The following is a 16,011-nucleotide window of genomic DNA, read 5'->3' as shown; positions in this document are numbered from 1 at the left end:
AAGAACTTCTGTACAAGAATTATAATTACGATTCACCTTATAAACAAATTGAGCCCACTTAGTGTAAAGAATAATTTAAACAAATTAACTATTCTAACTATACGTTTCTCTTCAGCACGTCATTAGTTCAATTTGATAGAAAGAGCCATAAGATAATTTTTATATTATCAAATTTAATTAATATGAATAAAGAGGTTAATAAAATTATAGCTTGTTTATTTGCATCAAGTAATTAGTTTTGTTAAGAGTACAACAAATCACAGTACACAAGTCTCCGCGTTTTTGAAGTTGAAGTTGATCAAAATGAAACATATTTAACTATGCCAAAATAAATAGGAAAAACATAAGTCTATATGAAAATTATACATGACTATAAATTTCAGTTATTAATATGTGGTTGGCTTATTGAAGAATTTATCACTTCATGATTTGGCTAATCCTACAAATTGTGCAAAATAATTTTATGGGTTCATCAACGCTACCAATAACTTCTAAAACGTGCGACTTGGAACCAAGACTGATTCTATGAAATGCATATTAATTTTTTGAATTTAACGCCATCTATGATTTACATAAATAAAGTTATTAATTTCCCAGCTTGCGACTCCGCTACTTTTTCAAAACTAACACGAGATGGCGCTTATGACAAAACAGTTTTGACAATATAAAAACGGTAATTTAACATAAACTATAAAAATTACACCGAAGCACACTTTGTAACAATTTTGAGGTAGGTACAAAAGGTAACTCTGAGTTAGAGGCAAGTTAAGTTAATATTAGTATCACAGTTATCTATATGGTATTAAAGATCTGACTCTTCGGCCTTTTCCGGGGAATCCTCTGGCATAAGGTGGCTTTGCATTCGTCGTGACGTAGTACACACCGCGTGCTCTGCAAACATTTCAAATATACCAGTGCATTGTAAGTGATCTAACGTCCGCCACTGAAATCTGAATTTCAATATCTGTTTCGTGATAATTATGTTTCTAAATAGATAAGAGAGACCAAGGCACTAAGCCAATAATGATCATCACTTTAAATATACATAGACGGTGATTTCCTAATATCATGTATCTGGCAAATGCTGATCATCTATTAAGATAAAAAGCATCTCCGGTATGTTTTTATGATTCATTGAACTGATATACCTAATACTATCTGTAACGGGTTATTACGATATTGGGATTGCATTTCGTTGCCAATTGGAAAGCCTAATTAAATGAATTGTATTGTGATTCAATATATTTCCTTTGCAAACATATCACTTTCAGTAAAATATTAGCTGAAAGTGACATTTGCTCCCTGTGATAGCTGGTTTCATGTAATCATGTTAAAGAAAATAAAATATTGTTAATGTTGTAATCGTTACGTTAAGCAGGTTCGTATTGTAGACTCTAAACCTAGTTTCAAGAGTTACTATTTTTTAGAGATTCATGAATCAGAATTTGTCTCCGATTACTTTTCAGTAAAATCTCTGCATGTCAATAATAGTTACAGTCATAAATAACTAAGTAATTCTATTTTCCATTTATGTCGACAAATTACTCGTGTTAGGTACGGAAGAAGTAGAGAAAGATTTATAAAAAGTTTAATCAAACAGATGCAGAATCCTTAATAAATATAACTAGGTATATAGATGAATGAAAATGGGCTTATTCGTTTAGTTAGGAATCGTAATGAACTTTAATTTCGTGGTAAGACAGCGGTAAGTCCGACTCCCATAGTCTTTGACATGAAGGATTGTAGTAAAGTTCGATTCTAAATCAACTAATACGAATGCTTAATTAAATTTTGGAGTACTAATATAACGTAATGAACTTACTTATGCGTAACATGTTCACCCATCAGTACATACTCAGTGTCTTTTGGCTCGCACCAGCCAATGAGGTAGGAAAAAAGACTGGGACATGGTCCAGCCCAGAAACCAGTACGGCTATTGATTGACTCTATGAAGTACGGTGTTACTTTAGTATGGTCACATGATAAGGTTTCTGAAAATAATTAATAAAATACGTTTAGTTAAAATTATAAAGAATCATTTAATTTGTGAAATAAATTATTATAACTTTGGCATACTTTATAAACTCGGGATAAATAATATTAAAAATTAACATAATGCAAAAATTTCATCAAGTCCTTGACCTATTATTAGGTGACAGCGTCCGAATATATATACATATATAGTAGACTTTAATATATAAACTAGTTGTATAATTCCACTGTACGTGGGTACAGAAGTCCTCGTAAACGGCTGGACCGATTTGAATGAATTTTTTTGTATGCGTTTGGGTGGCGCCCTGTATTTATCTATACTGGAACTAAACAGCTGGTTTTTCAGCAGCAGAGAACAGATTTCTCGGATAGGGAGGATTTGACTTCGATTCCCAGCCTGAGCCATCCGAATTATTTATCGATTGCCAAAATTCCACTGAGTAAGGTACTCTTTCCCTTTATCCTTAATTCCTTCCCTTTCATAAATTCCTTCTAATTGATGCATTTTTAATATAACGCTATCTATGAAGAAAATAAAGAAAAGTCTTATCTCGATCTTGCTCCTGATTTCTGAAACTGTCACGAGATAGCGCTATACCTTAAGGTCATGCGCTAAGTATTTAGTTAGACTTTGATGTCAAAGACAATCGCAAGGTAGCGCTCAACTAAAGGGTATTTTCCGTGAAGTTAGACTGGCTTTCATGAACAATACTTAGCGTGAACTATGACTCCCGTATGACAAAATCAGATAAACTTTTAACATTCGGGATTCTTAGCGCTTATTTATTCTAAGGTACATAGATGACTAAGATACTAGATACATATTGGATAAAACTAATAATAATACATACGAAAAATAGTATCATGAGCACAGCCAGGCTGGCTGGACCCTCCGTTGACATAAAAGTCGGCATGTCCATTTGGACCCCATTGACCAAGAATGCCTGCACCAGTGTGAAAAATATCCACAAATTCAGCGTCAGTATAATCTAAATCTCGCGAACGATTATTTCCCATGTAGAAAAATATTGTTGGGTCTAAACCTGAAAATTGATTATTAGATAATAATAAGCACTATACAAAAAACTTAGGTTTTACAAGTTTAGAAAACTATAGACCTAGGAAATTGCTATAAACTAACAGTCTTAACTTTATATATTACAAACATTTAGTTGTTATTTTATCTTAGTAACAACTAACAGTTGTACAGATACCGGCACACTTCTCAAGCATTAAACAAGGGAGTGGGGGAAATTTTTTCGCATCGTACACAGCGCGGGACACTAACGTCAACTGATTTGCCAATCACGCGATCGACACGTCACTCCCGCCGCCGGCCACCACTGCTAAGATATAATACATGACATATGTTGTAAATAAACCGTTTAATATTATTTATAACATAACAAATATACCTGTGATCCTTCCTAGTTTTCCTTCTGTTATGTGGTTAGCTACAAGGCCTAGAATGTGGGCACCAACACTGTATCCTATAGTATGAATTTTCTCCGGAGGAATTCCTTTACTTGGGTGGTACTGCACATATTCTACTAACTGTGCAATGCAGAGACTTGCAAACCGCGGAGCCCATTCTATCTAGAAAGATTTTATTATTATATTTTAAAATCAATTACATCAAATTAGTAGTTTCAACAACTACATTTTTATCATGACATGAACTGAAATATTATGTCCGTAGATGGTTAACCACCATTTTCATTACAGCTTTCAACATAAAATGACTAAATATTTGCTTTTATAGTAAACAACGACTACATGTATTATTTATAAGTTTCGAATAGCTATTGTTTGTTAAACAGCTGTTTTATTCTATTCATTGTCGTGTTGGTTACACGCACAAAAATACATTAAGAATTGGCGGCTTTAAATTTTTGATTCTCATTGGGTTAAAATTTGTAAAAGGCTTAACTTTTAATTGGCATTAAGCATGGCTTACTGAATAATTACCACATAATGTCAATCCGAATAAAATCTAATTAATAACATCAAATTAATTGTAAAATTAAATGTTACGAATAAACGATACGACCGTGACATCGGCATAAATGGAGCGGAGGAAATTCATTCAATATAAATTATTATTTATTATACCTCTGTCCTCGCTCAACCTATCTGTAAACTCTTAGTATATTATTAATTGAAGGCTAAAAAAATAATAACATATACATGGGCCATAGACAAGATTATCCATATATAATGAAAAAGTTTTTAGCAAACTTTATAATATCGAATTAAACATTTTATGTAATACAGTAAAGATGCAATTAGAATCATAAATTAATTATGTTACTAAAATGTCGGGCTATGCCACATTGTTATTATTATTAAAATATATATATATATATATATATATATATATATATATATATGTATATTATCTCAGACGCTAAATATATTACGTTATACAATACATTGTCAGAGTCCTGTTAGACTTTTTGAAGGCAAAGAAAAATAATTATGGAATATAATGATTAATTGTCGCATTAAAAACATGTGTTGGACTTCCTTATAATATATGAAATGTTTGAAATCACATATATCTACTAATTATTACGAGTATGTATAGAAATATTTTAAAAATATAGCTTTCGGTTTTATTTACGCACCTGACCAAGACAAGGCTCCTTAACTAAGGTCCCGTAATCAACAATAAATATATTGTAATTCCCTCTTTTGAAATATGCGTTTCTCATATCAGTGCTCGGTGATAGATTCCTGCCTCCACCAAATCCATGGACTACGATTTTCGTCGGGTGCTTAGGATTGAATTTAGAATATTTTAGTGAGTCGTTATCGAGAGTGTTGATCAGTTCGCCTTTTTCCTGAGTGGTTCTGAAAATAGTTTCTCGAAATATTTAATCACCATAAGTATTACAGTTCTAACCGTCGCAATATTAGCTATTTTAATTATGAATTTGTTTGTCTATTTATGACAATAAATATGTGACAATACTAATTAATTAGATAGTGATCGTCCAAATAATAATTCCGGGAATTAAACCCTGTTATATGTATCGCTCTGATTCAGTATTAATATAGTAAATATGTATCTGGGAAGTCTACATCATAAGCACTAAATAATTGCTAAGTTATTACAAGGCCAAACACTCCCTCTAGGTCGCTGCGACGGCGGAGTTAGTATGTTTTTACAATTAGGAAATAGAACGGCGAAAATTAAGAATGAAAAAAATTGGTTTGTGTGTTATCCTGGACCGAGGCTGATGATATTTGTTCATAGGTAACACCTAAGACATGGCATAAATAATACCTATTATGGCTATACAGTAAAATCTATTTATTCGCGGCGTATATGTAAATTTAGTATGAAATTTTAGATCTGCGAATAAAGATTTTTTTTGCCGCGAATAAAGAAATTGGGTTGCATTTTTTTAATCCGCGGATGACGGAAGCGCAAATAGGGAGCTTTTACTGTATACTCTATATCACCCGTAAATTATAATTTGTGTATGTACTCCAGCGCACCAGGTGTACGCAATACAAATGAATTTTTGTCTAACTTGTGGTAGAGCTATGCTCGATTCATTAAGGAAGGCAACGTAACACGGGTGAAACCAGGACTAGCAAGTTGTAAATTACAGTTTTTAAAACAAAATAGATACCTTGTATATAAGAAAAACTGCATTCTCGGGTGGGGACATCTATACGGAGGAGGAATACACGAAGTTGTATTGAAGACATCGCGAGCGGTTTGAGGTTTCTCACGATCATCGCCAACAAGGTTCTCCCGCTGAGTTTTCGATACTGTAAAAGATATTTCCCTTAAATAAATACATAATGTTTGTTATAATATGCATATTATTCATATAAAAATCTACTTATAATAATTGATTATAGTTACGCATAAATGATATTGTACATTATAACATTTTTTCTTAGATAAAAAATGGTATTGTAGCATTTAATACCAACGCTGGACCCCTGCGGGCTTGTCGAGATGTCTTAACAGTAGTGTATGTAGAAAGTCGACAACTAAATTTGTATGGAAATTTGTCGACACGAACTGTCATTTTCATAAAAGTTTAGTTTTCGACTTTTTATATAGGTACTCGTACACTACTGTTAAGGCATTTTAACTAAGCTCCCTTGAAGGGACACTATTACCTACTTATTCCTGAGTTATCAAGTGATACTGAAGCCAAAATACGAAACTAGGAATGTTTAATTAAAATAAATACATAATCTGTTGAAATGATTTTTATTGATAATACTAATTTTATATATCTATGCTACATTTAAATGTTTAAGGTCAAATAACGCAGATAATAAGAAATAACCTGACATTTAAGACATTTTTTGCTGTACAGCGAAGGTTAAGGTAAATTTTTTACTCCAATAATTTGGTTTTAGCTGACAGGTATCAAACTTTTGACAAGTTGTTTGATAAAACCGTGTCAAAAACTAACCTAAGATTAATTTACATAAATCTTTAATTCATAATAAACGCAAGTATAATCTGTAATTATAAAAATTTGTAAACATCCGTCTCTGAATTGTCTCTCATGATAAAACAACCTGATGCCGCACACTTTACCGAACCCTTATCAACATTTGTAACATAAATCACAGATGGCGTAATAAAATATGTATTAGTGAAAGGTTAAGTTAGTAATTTATACGTGTGTACATGTAACTTAACTTAATTTTTTATAATTAAATCAGGATTTTATAAAAATGTATAATAAAAATATTAATATTGCTCTATTAATGTCATGTCACGATTATCTAGTTTCAATATCACGAGAGTGGTAAAGAGTATTATTTATTGTCTATATGTATATAATAGTGATTTCACATATTCGTATAAAATGACGTTTAGTTTTTTTTATTATTGAATAAATTGAAATTTAATAATATGTGCAGTATAAATAAATGTTTTACATAAAATGAATATTCAGTTTTTAAGTAGGACGTTCGATAGGTTCTTTAAAAACTGGTTTTTATTACGAAATATACAAGGTCCAAAGTGATCTGTATAATTTTTTATACATTGAGCATATTTGTTTCGTAACTTATTACTATAAAAATATTTCTGATTGTTTTTTTTTTAAATATCATATTTTAATTAATTATTGTGATAATTTAAGCAGTATAAATGCCTCCTTTATGTCTCACTTGATTAAGGAACTGCATGTTCATTGGCATGGCATTTCAGTTAAAATAATAATTATTGATAGGTCTTAATAATAATAAAAGGAACATATGCTGGAATGTGTCTGTCTCATATATTAACAAAATATATCAATTGCGTTCAACCTTTTTAGGTCTGGGCCTCAGATTTGTCTATTTGTTTCATGATAATTTGTTAATCGAATAGGCAAGTAGGTGATCAGCCTTCTGTGCCTGACACATACCGTCGACTTTTTGGGTCTAAGGCAAGCCGGTTTCCTCGCGATGTTTTCTTTCACCGTTCGAGCGAATGTTAAATGTGCACATAGAAAGAAAGCCTGAGGGATGAGAGTCGCACGTTGAAGCCACTAGGCCAACACTGCTCATAAAGGAAAATATAACATAAATTATTTCTAGTACATATTATTATTAAATTCCCGGAAGCGGAAATGTGTGATTTGCTCTCTATGCACCTGTTCTATTTAACTCCCAATAATTCGACTTTGAGTGACTACCACGCCATCCCATATGTTCTCTACAAATATTCAAAGAAGTACATTGTTGTACATAAGTTGGGTACAAAGGCTCAACTAACTATGGACCGAGTGGATTTTTTGAAACTTGCGCATGCATGCTTTTCACGGGATTTTTGTCAAAGAAAAGGGAGAGAGCGATTGAGACCGATTGAGAGAGAGAGAGAGAGTAGCATGAAACAAATAGCCACGGAGCGAGAGAAGAACGATAATAGATGCTAGTTTTACAAGATATTTGGATAATGTTGAGACACGAGCTTATATAGCATATTTTACATAATGCTTCGGTCACAATAATACCAATAGAAATCGTGTCGAATAATGTATGAATGAAAAAAAAAAATTGTTACTATCATTTGTATTACTATTTTACTATTGATTAAATTGATTAAATTCCTAGAATATCTTCCTTTTTCGCTCCCTCTAAGTCTCGGAAATCTAAAGTTTTAGATTTGTATAAATATAAGCAGACTTAAAAATTAGTTTGCCAAAGAAGTTTCACTTCTGACATGTTTAGTTTGTACGCACGCACTTTTTTTTTGTTTGGAATATGCTAGAATTTCAAAAGATGTGTTACGAAATTAAACACATATATTTGTGAGAGAACAAAGGTGATAATTGCGCCTTAGCAATTCCCTTGTTAGAAAAGGTAGTGATTTCAAAATTCAATTGCCCTATTACGTATGTCTGCCTTTATAATAATAATATTAGACGTGACAAGACAGAACTTATGTAACAATGAATCATAACATTTAATACAAAGCAGGACCAATCTATAAAGACCTCTGGTAAATAAGATTTTCAGTGTCCAAAGGGCTCTAGCGTTTTGGCCGGGATTTTCCTCCGCAAGGCAATGCCACTTTCACCTGCTAATAGAAACACTTTCCACTTTTAGGAATAAAATTATATTATTCCATAATTTATTTTTCAAATAATCTATATTTGCATAACGGCAAGGTATTTTAAATTGTCAACGCTTTCCCTTTGGGGCTAAATATATTATTAGTAATTTTATTTTAAACTCAAAAAGTACGATGATAAAGTATGCAGTTATGCAGAGTTTTATCATCCGACGTCAACGCAGAATACAAAATACCATCCGTATTACTTCGAAGTCGATCTACAACTGATCGTTAACGCTGTTTCTGCCGCGGAACCATTCCACGCTGAAGTTTTCCGAACCAATTTGACTTAGGGTCCTTCATGAAAAGAGCGTGCCAATTCTTAAAAGGGCGGTAACTACATATAGCCAGAAGGCTCGCAAGTACGTATCCCTTAACATCAGATGAGTCTCCTCCCCGTTTGGATCCTTTACGTAAAAAAAATACTACAACTACTTACTCTATAAAGATAGCGAAAGCAGAAGTATTATTGTTGTATATTTTCAGAAGTTCAAGTTTGCGAGTTCTTATTAAATTGATTCGTCTATACTTGGTTTTAATTGAAGCGCAACAATACATTGAACCTGACGTATGCCGACAACGAATTATATCATACTTCGGCCATACAATACGCTGAGATATGAACTTGGAAAAACCAAATATCATTTGACCGTTCACCAACCGGATGGACCGACCAAGTGAAAGACTCAACGCTGTAAGAGACTGTCTCAATAGAGACTGTCTCAATACTGTAAGAGACATATGTCACTGTAAGAGACAGAAACCGGTGGAAACTCATTGCCTGCTCCAGATGTTTCCTTGCTAACCACGACGCTCAGACATGAGCTACGGTCTGAAGGCAGACAGTGTGTGACCTTATAGTGGAATATAGTTAGTATAAAGACTGTGACCAATAATTTGTACCTTTTTATTACATATTTAGTTTCTAATATCTTAGTCGTATGACGCCTGACCAGACAGGCGCGGTAAAAGAATTATTGTAACTCAGATATTATATGACAATAACACGTAGAAAAATCTGGATATAATAGTCATAATGGTGACTCATACAAAATCTATTTTTTAATTAGGTTTACACAATACTTTATATCGTAGTGTGCATCGGAACATCTCTTATACGGTGTCTCAATATAATGAAATTACTACACAAGATAATGAGTGTAAGCAAAAGTAACTTGAATCGTAATTTATAAGAATTTCACCTAATTACATGTATCATTAAACTAACGATTGATTATGCTAAATGCCAAGATTGGTTGCGACAGTTTACCTACCACTACCTTTACCTAATTAACATTATTGCTCTAAGTGACCAATCCAGCGGAAAAGGCCCGCATGCATACAGCGCTTTAGAAATAGCGACAGCAATATTCTAAAGGGAATTTTTGATAGGCGAAAGTTAAACCAGCAATGAATGAGCCTTTACATGAGCTTAGTAATAAACACTTTTCAAAATAAAAATAGCTAAAATATTAGTGAGCGGTACAGACAGCGATCCTAATCTCATCATCATGAGTTTTGTTCCGCACTTCAAGGTTGCATTAGCGCTACGAATCTTCAAAGAACTACGGTCTTGCGTATAAAGACGGAAGGAACACTAATACTGTCGCTACCTCACGACGACATAAGCCAAGGATCGAGACCTGCAGGACGCCCTTGTGCGAGTAGTTATTCGAGCCAACAGAGCCCTTCGCATTGAAGGTAGAACACTGGCGCTGTTCTTTGGATTTTTGTTAACCTAAATAATATTTGTAATTATTATAGTCAAATAATATTTTTACTATAAAACGGTAAAAAGCGATTAAGATAATAACGGTCAGTTATTATGATAATCTATAATTTGCTATTACATCAGTTGAAGCTTAGAAGTATAAATAACAGAGGTTGCCAAAGATTTATACTTCCTACTACTTATTATTTATGCATATAATGAATATTGGGTCAAAGTCTTGACCTTTTATTATGAAATTTATTTTTAATTAAGTATATTTTTATTACTCAATTTATCCTTCACGTACGTAACTATTACATACAGCACCTGATCCTACCAGAAAGGCATTTTCTTTGTTTACAAAATATTAAATAACTGGGTAGATTTACCAAATGTTTTAAGTCAAATGAAGTTCCTCTCTTTTACGTTAAAGCAGTGAGGACCAACGTCGGTTGTAATGCTCCTCTAATCAGATGTCTATCTATGCAGATAATGCTAAACAACCCTCTGAGTACATGCGAAGCAGTAATTTGTTAATTTGTTGTGTTTGGTTAGCCGATGGATATAAGAATAAAAGCTTACATAGGACAACACAAATAACAATAAAAACTGATTGTATATTAACAGGCAAAAACAGCATTCTGTTTTCTTAATAATTATTGCTAACAGAATTCTTACAAACTATAATTATGTGATCTCAAAAGTTACATATATAAATGGTAGTACTCGTAGTACAAAGACAATTCCACATTGTTTAACTTTTAATGAAAATATAAAACGTACACATATTTTTTATGTTACAATAAACTATATCATTTATAGTTATGAAAAACTTTAGTAATATAATAGAAAGTTGCTTTTATTTTGTTATGACATTTATCAGAAGTGTTGGCCTAGTGGCTTCAGCGTGCGACTGTCATTCCTGAGGTCGTAGGTTCGATCCCCGGTAAGTCCCGGAAAGTCCATTGGTGTGTGCACATTTAATATTCGCTCGAACGGGAAAGACATCGTGAGGAAATCAAAACCCAAAAAGTCGACGGCGTGTGTCAGGCACAGCAGGCTGATCATCTACTTGTCTTTTCAAGTTCAAAAAATATCATAAAACAGATAACGAAATCTGAAATAAAATTTGTTTTAATTCTAATTATGTAATAGGTTTTTATATAAATTCAATATATAAAAATACGTAAATCGTATAAATTTGTAACTCACGCGATGTTAATTTTCCTTGACATCTTTTTTTGATTTAACTTATGCATTTACAAAATTGATTGATTGACAACGTTGCAAAAGTACCCGGTCCGATAACTTTAAGACATAAATTAAAAGTATGATTAACTCATATACTTGTCTAACCATTTGATATTGTTTAACGGTCATCAACTCGAACCTATGCCGGATTTGAACGTGCAACTAGATCAGTGAGACAGCTATGGCCTACTATAGTTTAGATACAGATACCGGCAAACATCTTGAACATTAATGTCCTTGCCTGCGCAGAAGCGATTTTTAGTTATCACTGGGAGGGGGAGAGTGACGTGTCCATCGCGTGATTGGTAAATCAGTTTACGTTCGTGTCCCGCGCTGTGTACGATGCGCAAACTTTCCCCTACTCCCTCGATTAATGCTCAAAAAGTTTGCCGGTATCTGTAGCCACTAACTGACTCTGACGCCCTATATTCATAGTTATTGACCTGACCCATATATATGGGTTAGTCTAGTCATCATTTAGGGCTTAGACGCTTGTAACAAGCGGTAAATTCGTTGAATCACAGCTAAAACTTAAAACAGCTCCAAATTTTTCTACAGTTCTTTACGACTTGTATGTAGTATCCCAACTAATATTAATGACGCGCATGGCTTGAACCCCATAATATTGTATTTAAATGATATTGTCTTAGTTTCCAGTGAATAACATTCCACCAATGAGACATGAATATACGTAGAAAAAAACGTGTGTGTACTACTTATGTATACGCGTTAGAAGTTATACTTCTTTGGCGTAACAAGGTATAAATCTTATAAAAAAATGGTCTATGTAGAAAAAACGACACGAACAATGAAAACACTAAAATGTTGACAATAGCTAACTAAGCTAGCAAAGTGTGACGGTGTGCGCGCGCATCGTAAAAATTTACTCTCATCATTTTCCCCTAACGCGCCAAAAGAAGTATATGTTCAAAAATTTGGAGCTGTTTTAAGGTGAATAAGCACCCTACGTATGATACACGCGCGTTTTGCGAATATGAGTGTGCATGAATGTCTACAATGCAATATATTTTTAACATACGGGAGTAGCACTTAGCGCTAAAGTTCGTTTCTAAATATTACCCCAAGATCATAGGCCCCGATAGAACGCCCTTGGCCTAACCGCAAAACAGCGCTATCATACACCCACTTGTGTGGTTTAATTTTCAAAGACACAATGATTATAGCACTATGATATAGTGGATAGAAATTACATCGACAGGGGTTTTATTTATGTTTTTATTTATACTTTGATACCATAATAAACATAATTATACAAACAAAAACTAAGTAGGTTACATAAGTTATTAGGCAACAGGTGGCCTTATCGCTAACAAGCGATTTCTTCCAGGCAACCCTAATAATAAAAGAAACACCTGCAGAGAGTAATGAACAAGAAGTGCATAATTAAATAACAAAAAAAACTCAAAATAACACACAACTATAACTAAAATTAAATTAAATAAAATCCAAAGAAAAAAAAAATATAATAATATATATTTTCTTTGGATAAAAATATGTATACACAGACATGTAAAAGCTCTGCCAAAGGTTAATTGACTCACAATTAATATATATAAGTAGTAGCTTACGAGGCGAGACAAGAAAAAGGATCAAAAAGACTGAGCTCGTCTGAAATCAATTGGTACTATCCCAAGGCATAATTGTAATAGCAACACATCTACTTAGAATAGGTATCTATGGGGTGTGATGACTGCCCTTTTTGGGCGTCCCGTATGCTGTTTCTCCCCCCATTATATAAAAAAGCCAAGTATCGATGAGATTATAATATACGATCTTTCACAAAGATTTAAACTGACCTCTGACAGAAATTTGCATACCTATTCTGTATTTCCGGAACTCAATTGAGGATATTTTCGTTTCGTTGGTTCATGGCGTAACTAATAATAATTCAGGTCATTTATTGGTCACGAATTGTAAACCTGTCAAATGTGACACATTCACTAAAAAGGCGAAAGATGCAACTGCATCTTTATGAACTTGTGTTAAAATCGAAAGTATAAGGATATGTCTCGGCGTGAGAGCGATTACACAACGAGAATGTTGGTCGACGATAACGTAACCACGTTCGGAAGTAGCGCAGCCACAGACTACTTTAACTAAGAGGCATTTGTCTATGGCCTATATTCCACAACCACGATTATAATAGCATAAATGTATTTTGTTTTAATTACGATTTTATTTAATTAAGAAAAAATCTGGTTAGCAAATAATCATTTTGTTAAATAATATTGTTGTAGATTCTGCAATTCAAGGTGATACAGCCCTACGACTGTGGCAGTTTTTTTTTTAATTTAAAGGCATTAAAAAAACAAAACCAAAAAAAATCATATAGAAATACATCATTTTATTTCACGTCTTACAATTTAACTGTAATCGTAATCTCTACACCTGACTACTCTTTGTTATGCGCAGGCGATGCAACGCATCAGATGATGTGAACCATGACGATGCGTTGATTAATTAGTGCAAATTTGTAACAAGTAAACCTACATTTACATACATATTATTTTAATATTTTAGTGGAAATTACCCTGCCTAAACAGGAAGTCTTATAATAATGCGGAAATCACGTAAACGTCCATACAGATTATATGATTTTTTTTTCTATGTGATGATTTTATTTTTTAGATATAATATGTATATTTAAATTATATATATATATTTAAATTTTAGCATACATAAAGTTCAATGCAAATTTAAACAACAAATTCACGGAAGCAAATTAAAAATCAACCTTGATAAATATATAAAATATATTAATAAACTGGATTTTAATTACAGTCCCAAATGAACTTACCGGAAAATTGCAATGCGGTTATTCCAATCACCAACAACCACTGAGCGTTAGTCACCATTTTTAATTCACATTTATATCAAAATTAAAACATCCAAAATTCTTGAAATAAAAGCCTAAAAGTCGTCTGTGTATGGGTTACGAAATTAATTGCCTACGCGTGTATAACCTGCGTGTGCTGTTAGGAAACTGACGGCGAAAGTATACATGATGTTGGTTTGACCCTCGCCCCTCTTGAGAATACAAAGACATTCCGGTAAATTGCATGTAATTTCAATCGTTTTGACATACACCATAATCATGTTATGAAACGCGACCTTGATAACGGTAAGGTGCATTTTAAAATCGTAAGAGTATTTTTTAAATTTGGAATTCCATATATTCGTTTTAATTTATTGCGCGTCCGAGGCGCGTTTGATTTTTAAATTAACACTATTTTGAAAATATAACTAGTTTCGATTTTGTTTTTATTTGCATAAACTAAATTTTACTCCTAATTTATTTTATTTGTTTAATAATTTTATGGCCTGGTAACGAAACCTATAAGCCAAACTCCTAATTTAACTTGACAGGCATAGCTTATAAAATTTGGTGCTCTCTTTACTCCAGTTTTATTCTTCTAGAAAATTAATCATTGGAGTATTTTCACTGAGCACGGATATGTTATGAACACTTTATAATCTTTAGAGAAGATAAAACTTTATATTTTGCCGAAGTACGCAATCTAATATAATTAAATTTTAATAAAACCTGCCATATTTATTGTATAAAAATTTAATTTCTTTGCAATAATGAATGCGCGTTATAAATTTTGGTGCCAAGTCTAGATATACGAAAACCTAAATTATTTTCCTTCCGTCTGAATATACATTCTTAATTAAACAGGCCAACGAAATCAAAAGTATAAAAACTTTTATATTGTTAACAGTGATACATATTTTTTGCAGTACAAATAAATATTAAATAAGTTTAAACAATCATAATAATCGGCTACGTCTATGGCACTTTAGTAATAAAATAAATCGATATTTAATGACGTCCGTACGTGTTCTTACCCAGTGAACTTGGCTCAGCGAAAAATGTCCAACAGGTTTTGTTCTATATTTAAATATCAATTGAAGTAGTATCTAGTCAAATCCATCATCAAGTATTTAAAAACACAAGTTGTTTTTTTATCAAACGCTTTAAAAACGCTTTCTTCAGAAAACTACGTACGTAACTTACTAAAGTACTAGTAATTCATATTATCATAGTAGTATAGGATTATTAAGTTAACAAAAGTATTACTTTTATATCATCGTTAATTACTATCGGACAGTGGATATCCAAACTTTATTTATGAAAAATGATGTTATTTTATTTAAACAAGGTTATTACTCAATGCAGTATAGGGCTGTAAACATCCCCAATCATCGCATTTCCCGATGACTATCCACGCTCAGAACTCCAAAACATGAAATTATTTAGCCGGTACAAAACTTAACTACGTCAAATGTTGTGGATAGGGAAGTTCTTCGAATAAATCTCTTTTCTGATATTATAAAAGATAGTTTTGCATTTTGATTTTATGTTTTTATTTTTAACAATTTATGATACAATAATTTTTCAATACCTCTAAAGTATTTCTAAAATTTACTAAAGTAAAATCTGTATATTAAT

The 16,011-nt window shown here is 32.5% G+C and overlaps 1 protein-coding gene across 1 annotated transcript; it reads right to left on the bottom strand.

The window, feature by feature from the left end:
- Positions 1-34: 34 nt before the first annotated feature.
- Positions 35-14,629, bottom strand: LOC123714277 (phospholipase A1 member A). The gene is made up of 7 exons (XM_045668486.1): positions 14,356-14,629; positions 5,634-5,775; positions 4,620-4,845; positions 3,408-3,588; positions 2,844-3,035; positions 1,823-1,991; positions 35-891 (listed from the first exon to the last, which is right to left on the bottom strand). Exons 1-7 carry the CDS (start codon positions 14,411-14,413, stop codon positions 789-791), a joined length of 1,071 nt encoding a protein of 356 aa, XP_045524442.1. The 5' UTR covers positions 14,414-14,629; the 3' UTR covers positions 35-788.
- Between the last annotated feature and the right edge of the window lie 1,382 nt (positions 14,630-16,011).

Source organism: Pieris brassicae, chromosome 9, assembly GCF_905147105.1.
Source record: "Pieris brassicae chromosome 9, ilPieBrab1.1, whole genome shotgun sequence".
Classification (NCBI taxonomy): domain Eukaryota; kingdom Metazoa; phylum Arthropoda; class Insecta; order Lepidoptera; family Pieridae; genus Pieris; species Pieris brassicae.
Note: the sequence above shows the minus strand (reverse complement) of the source record. Positions and strands in the feature narration are given on the sequence as shown.

Bases quoted from the DNA above. Each gene is read 5' to 3' on its own strand.
- LOC123714277 (XM_045668486.1), bottom strand. From the start codon at position 14,413: ATGGTGACTAACGCTCAGTGGTTGTTGGTGATTGGAATAACCGCATTG. The intron at 3,589-4,619 runs GTGCGTAAATAA...AAATCTTTCTAG, and splicing joins AGGAGCCTTGTCTTGGTCAG to ATAGAATGGGCTCCGCGGTT. The intron at 1,992-2,843 runs GTATGTATTATT...AATTATTTTCAG, and splicing joins TGCTCATGATACTATTTTTC to AAACCTTATCATGTGACCAT.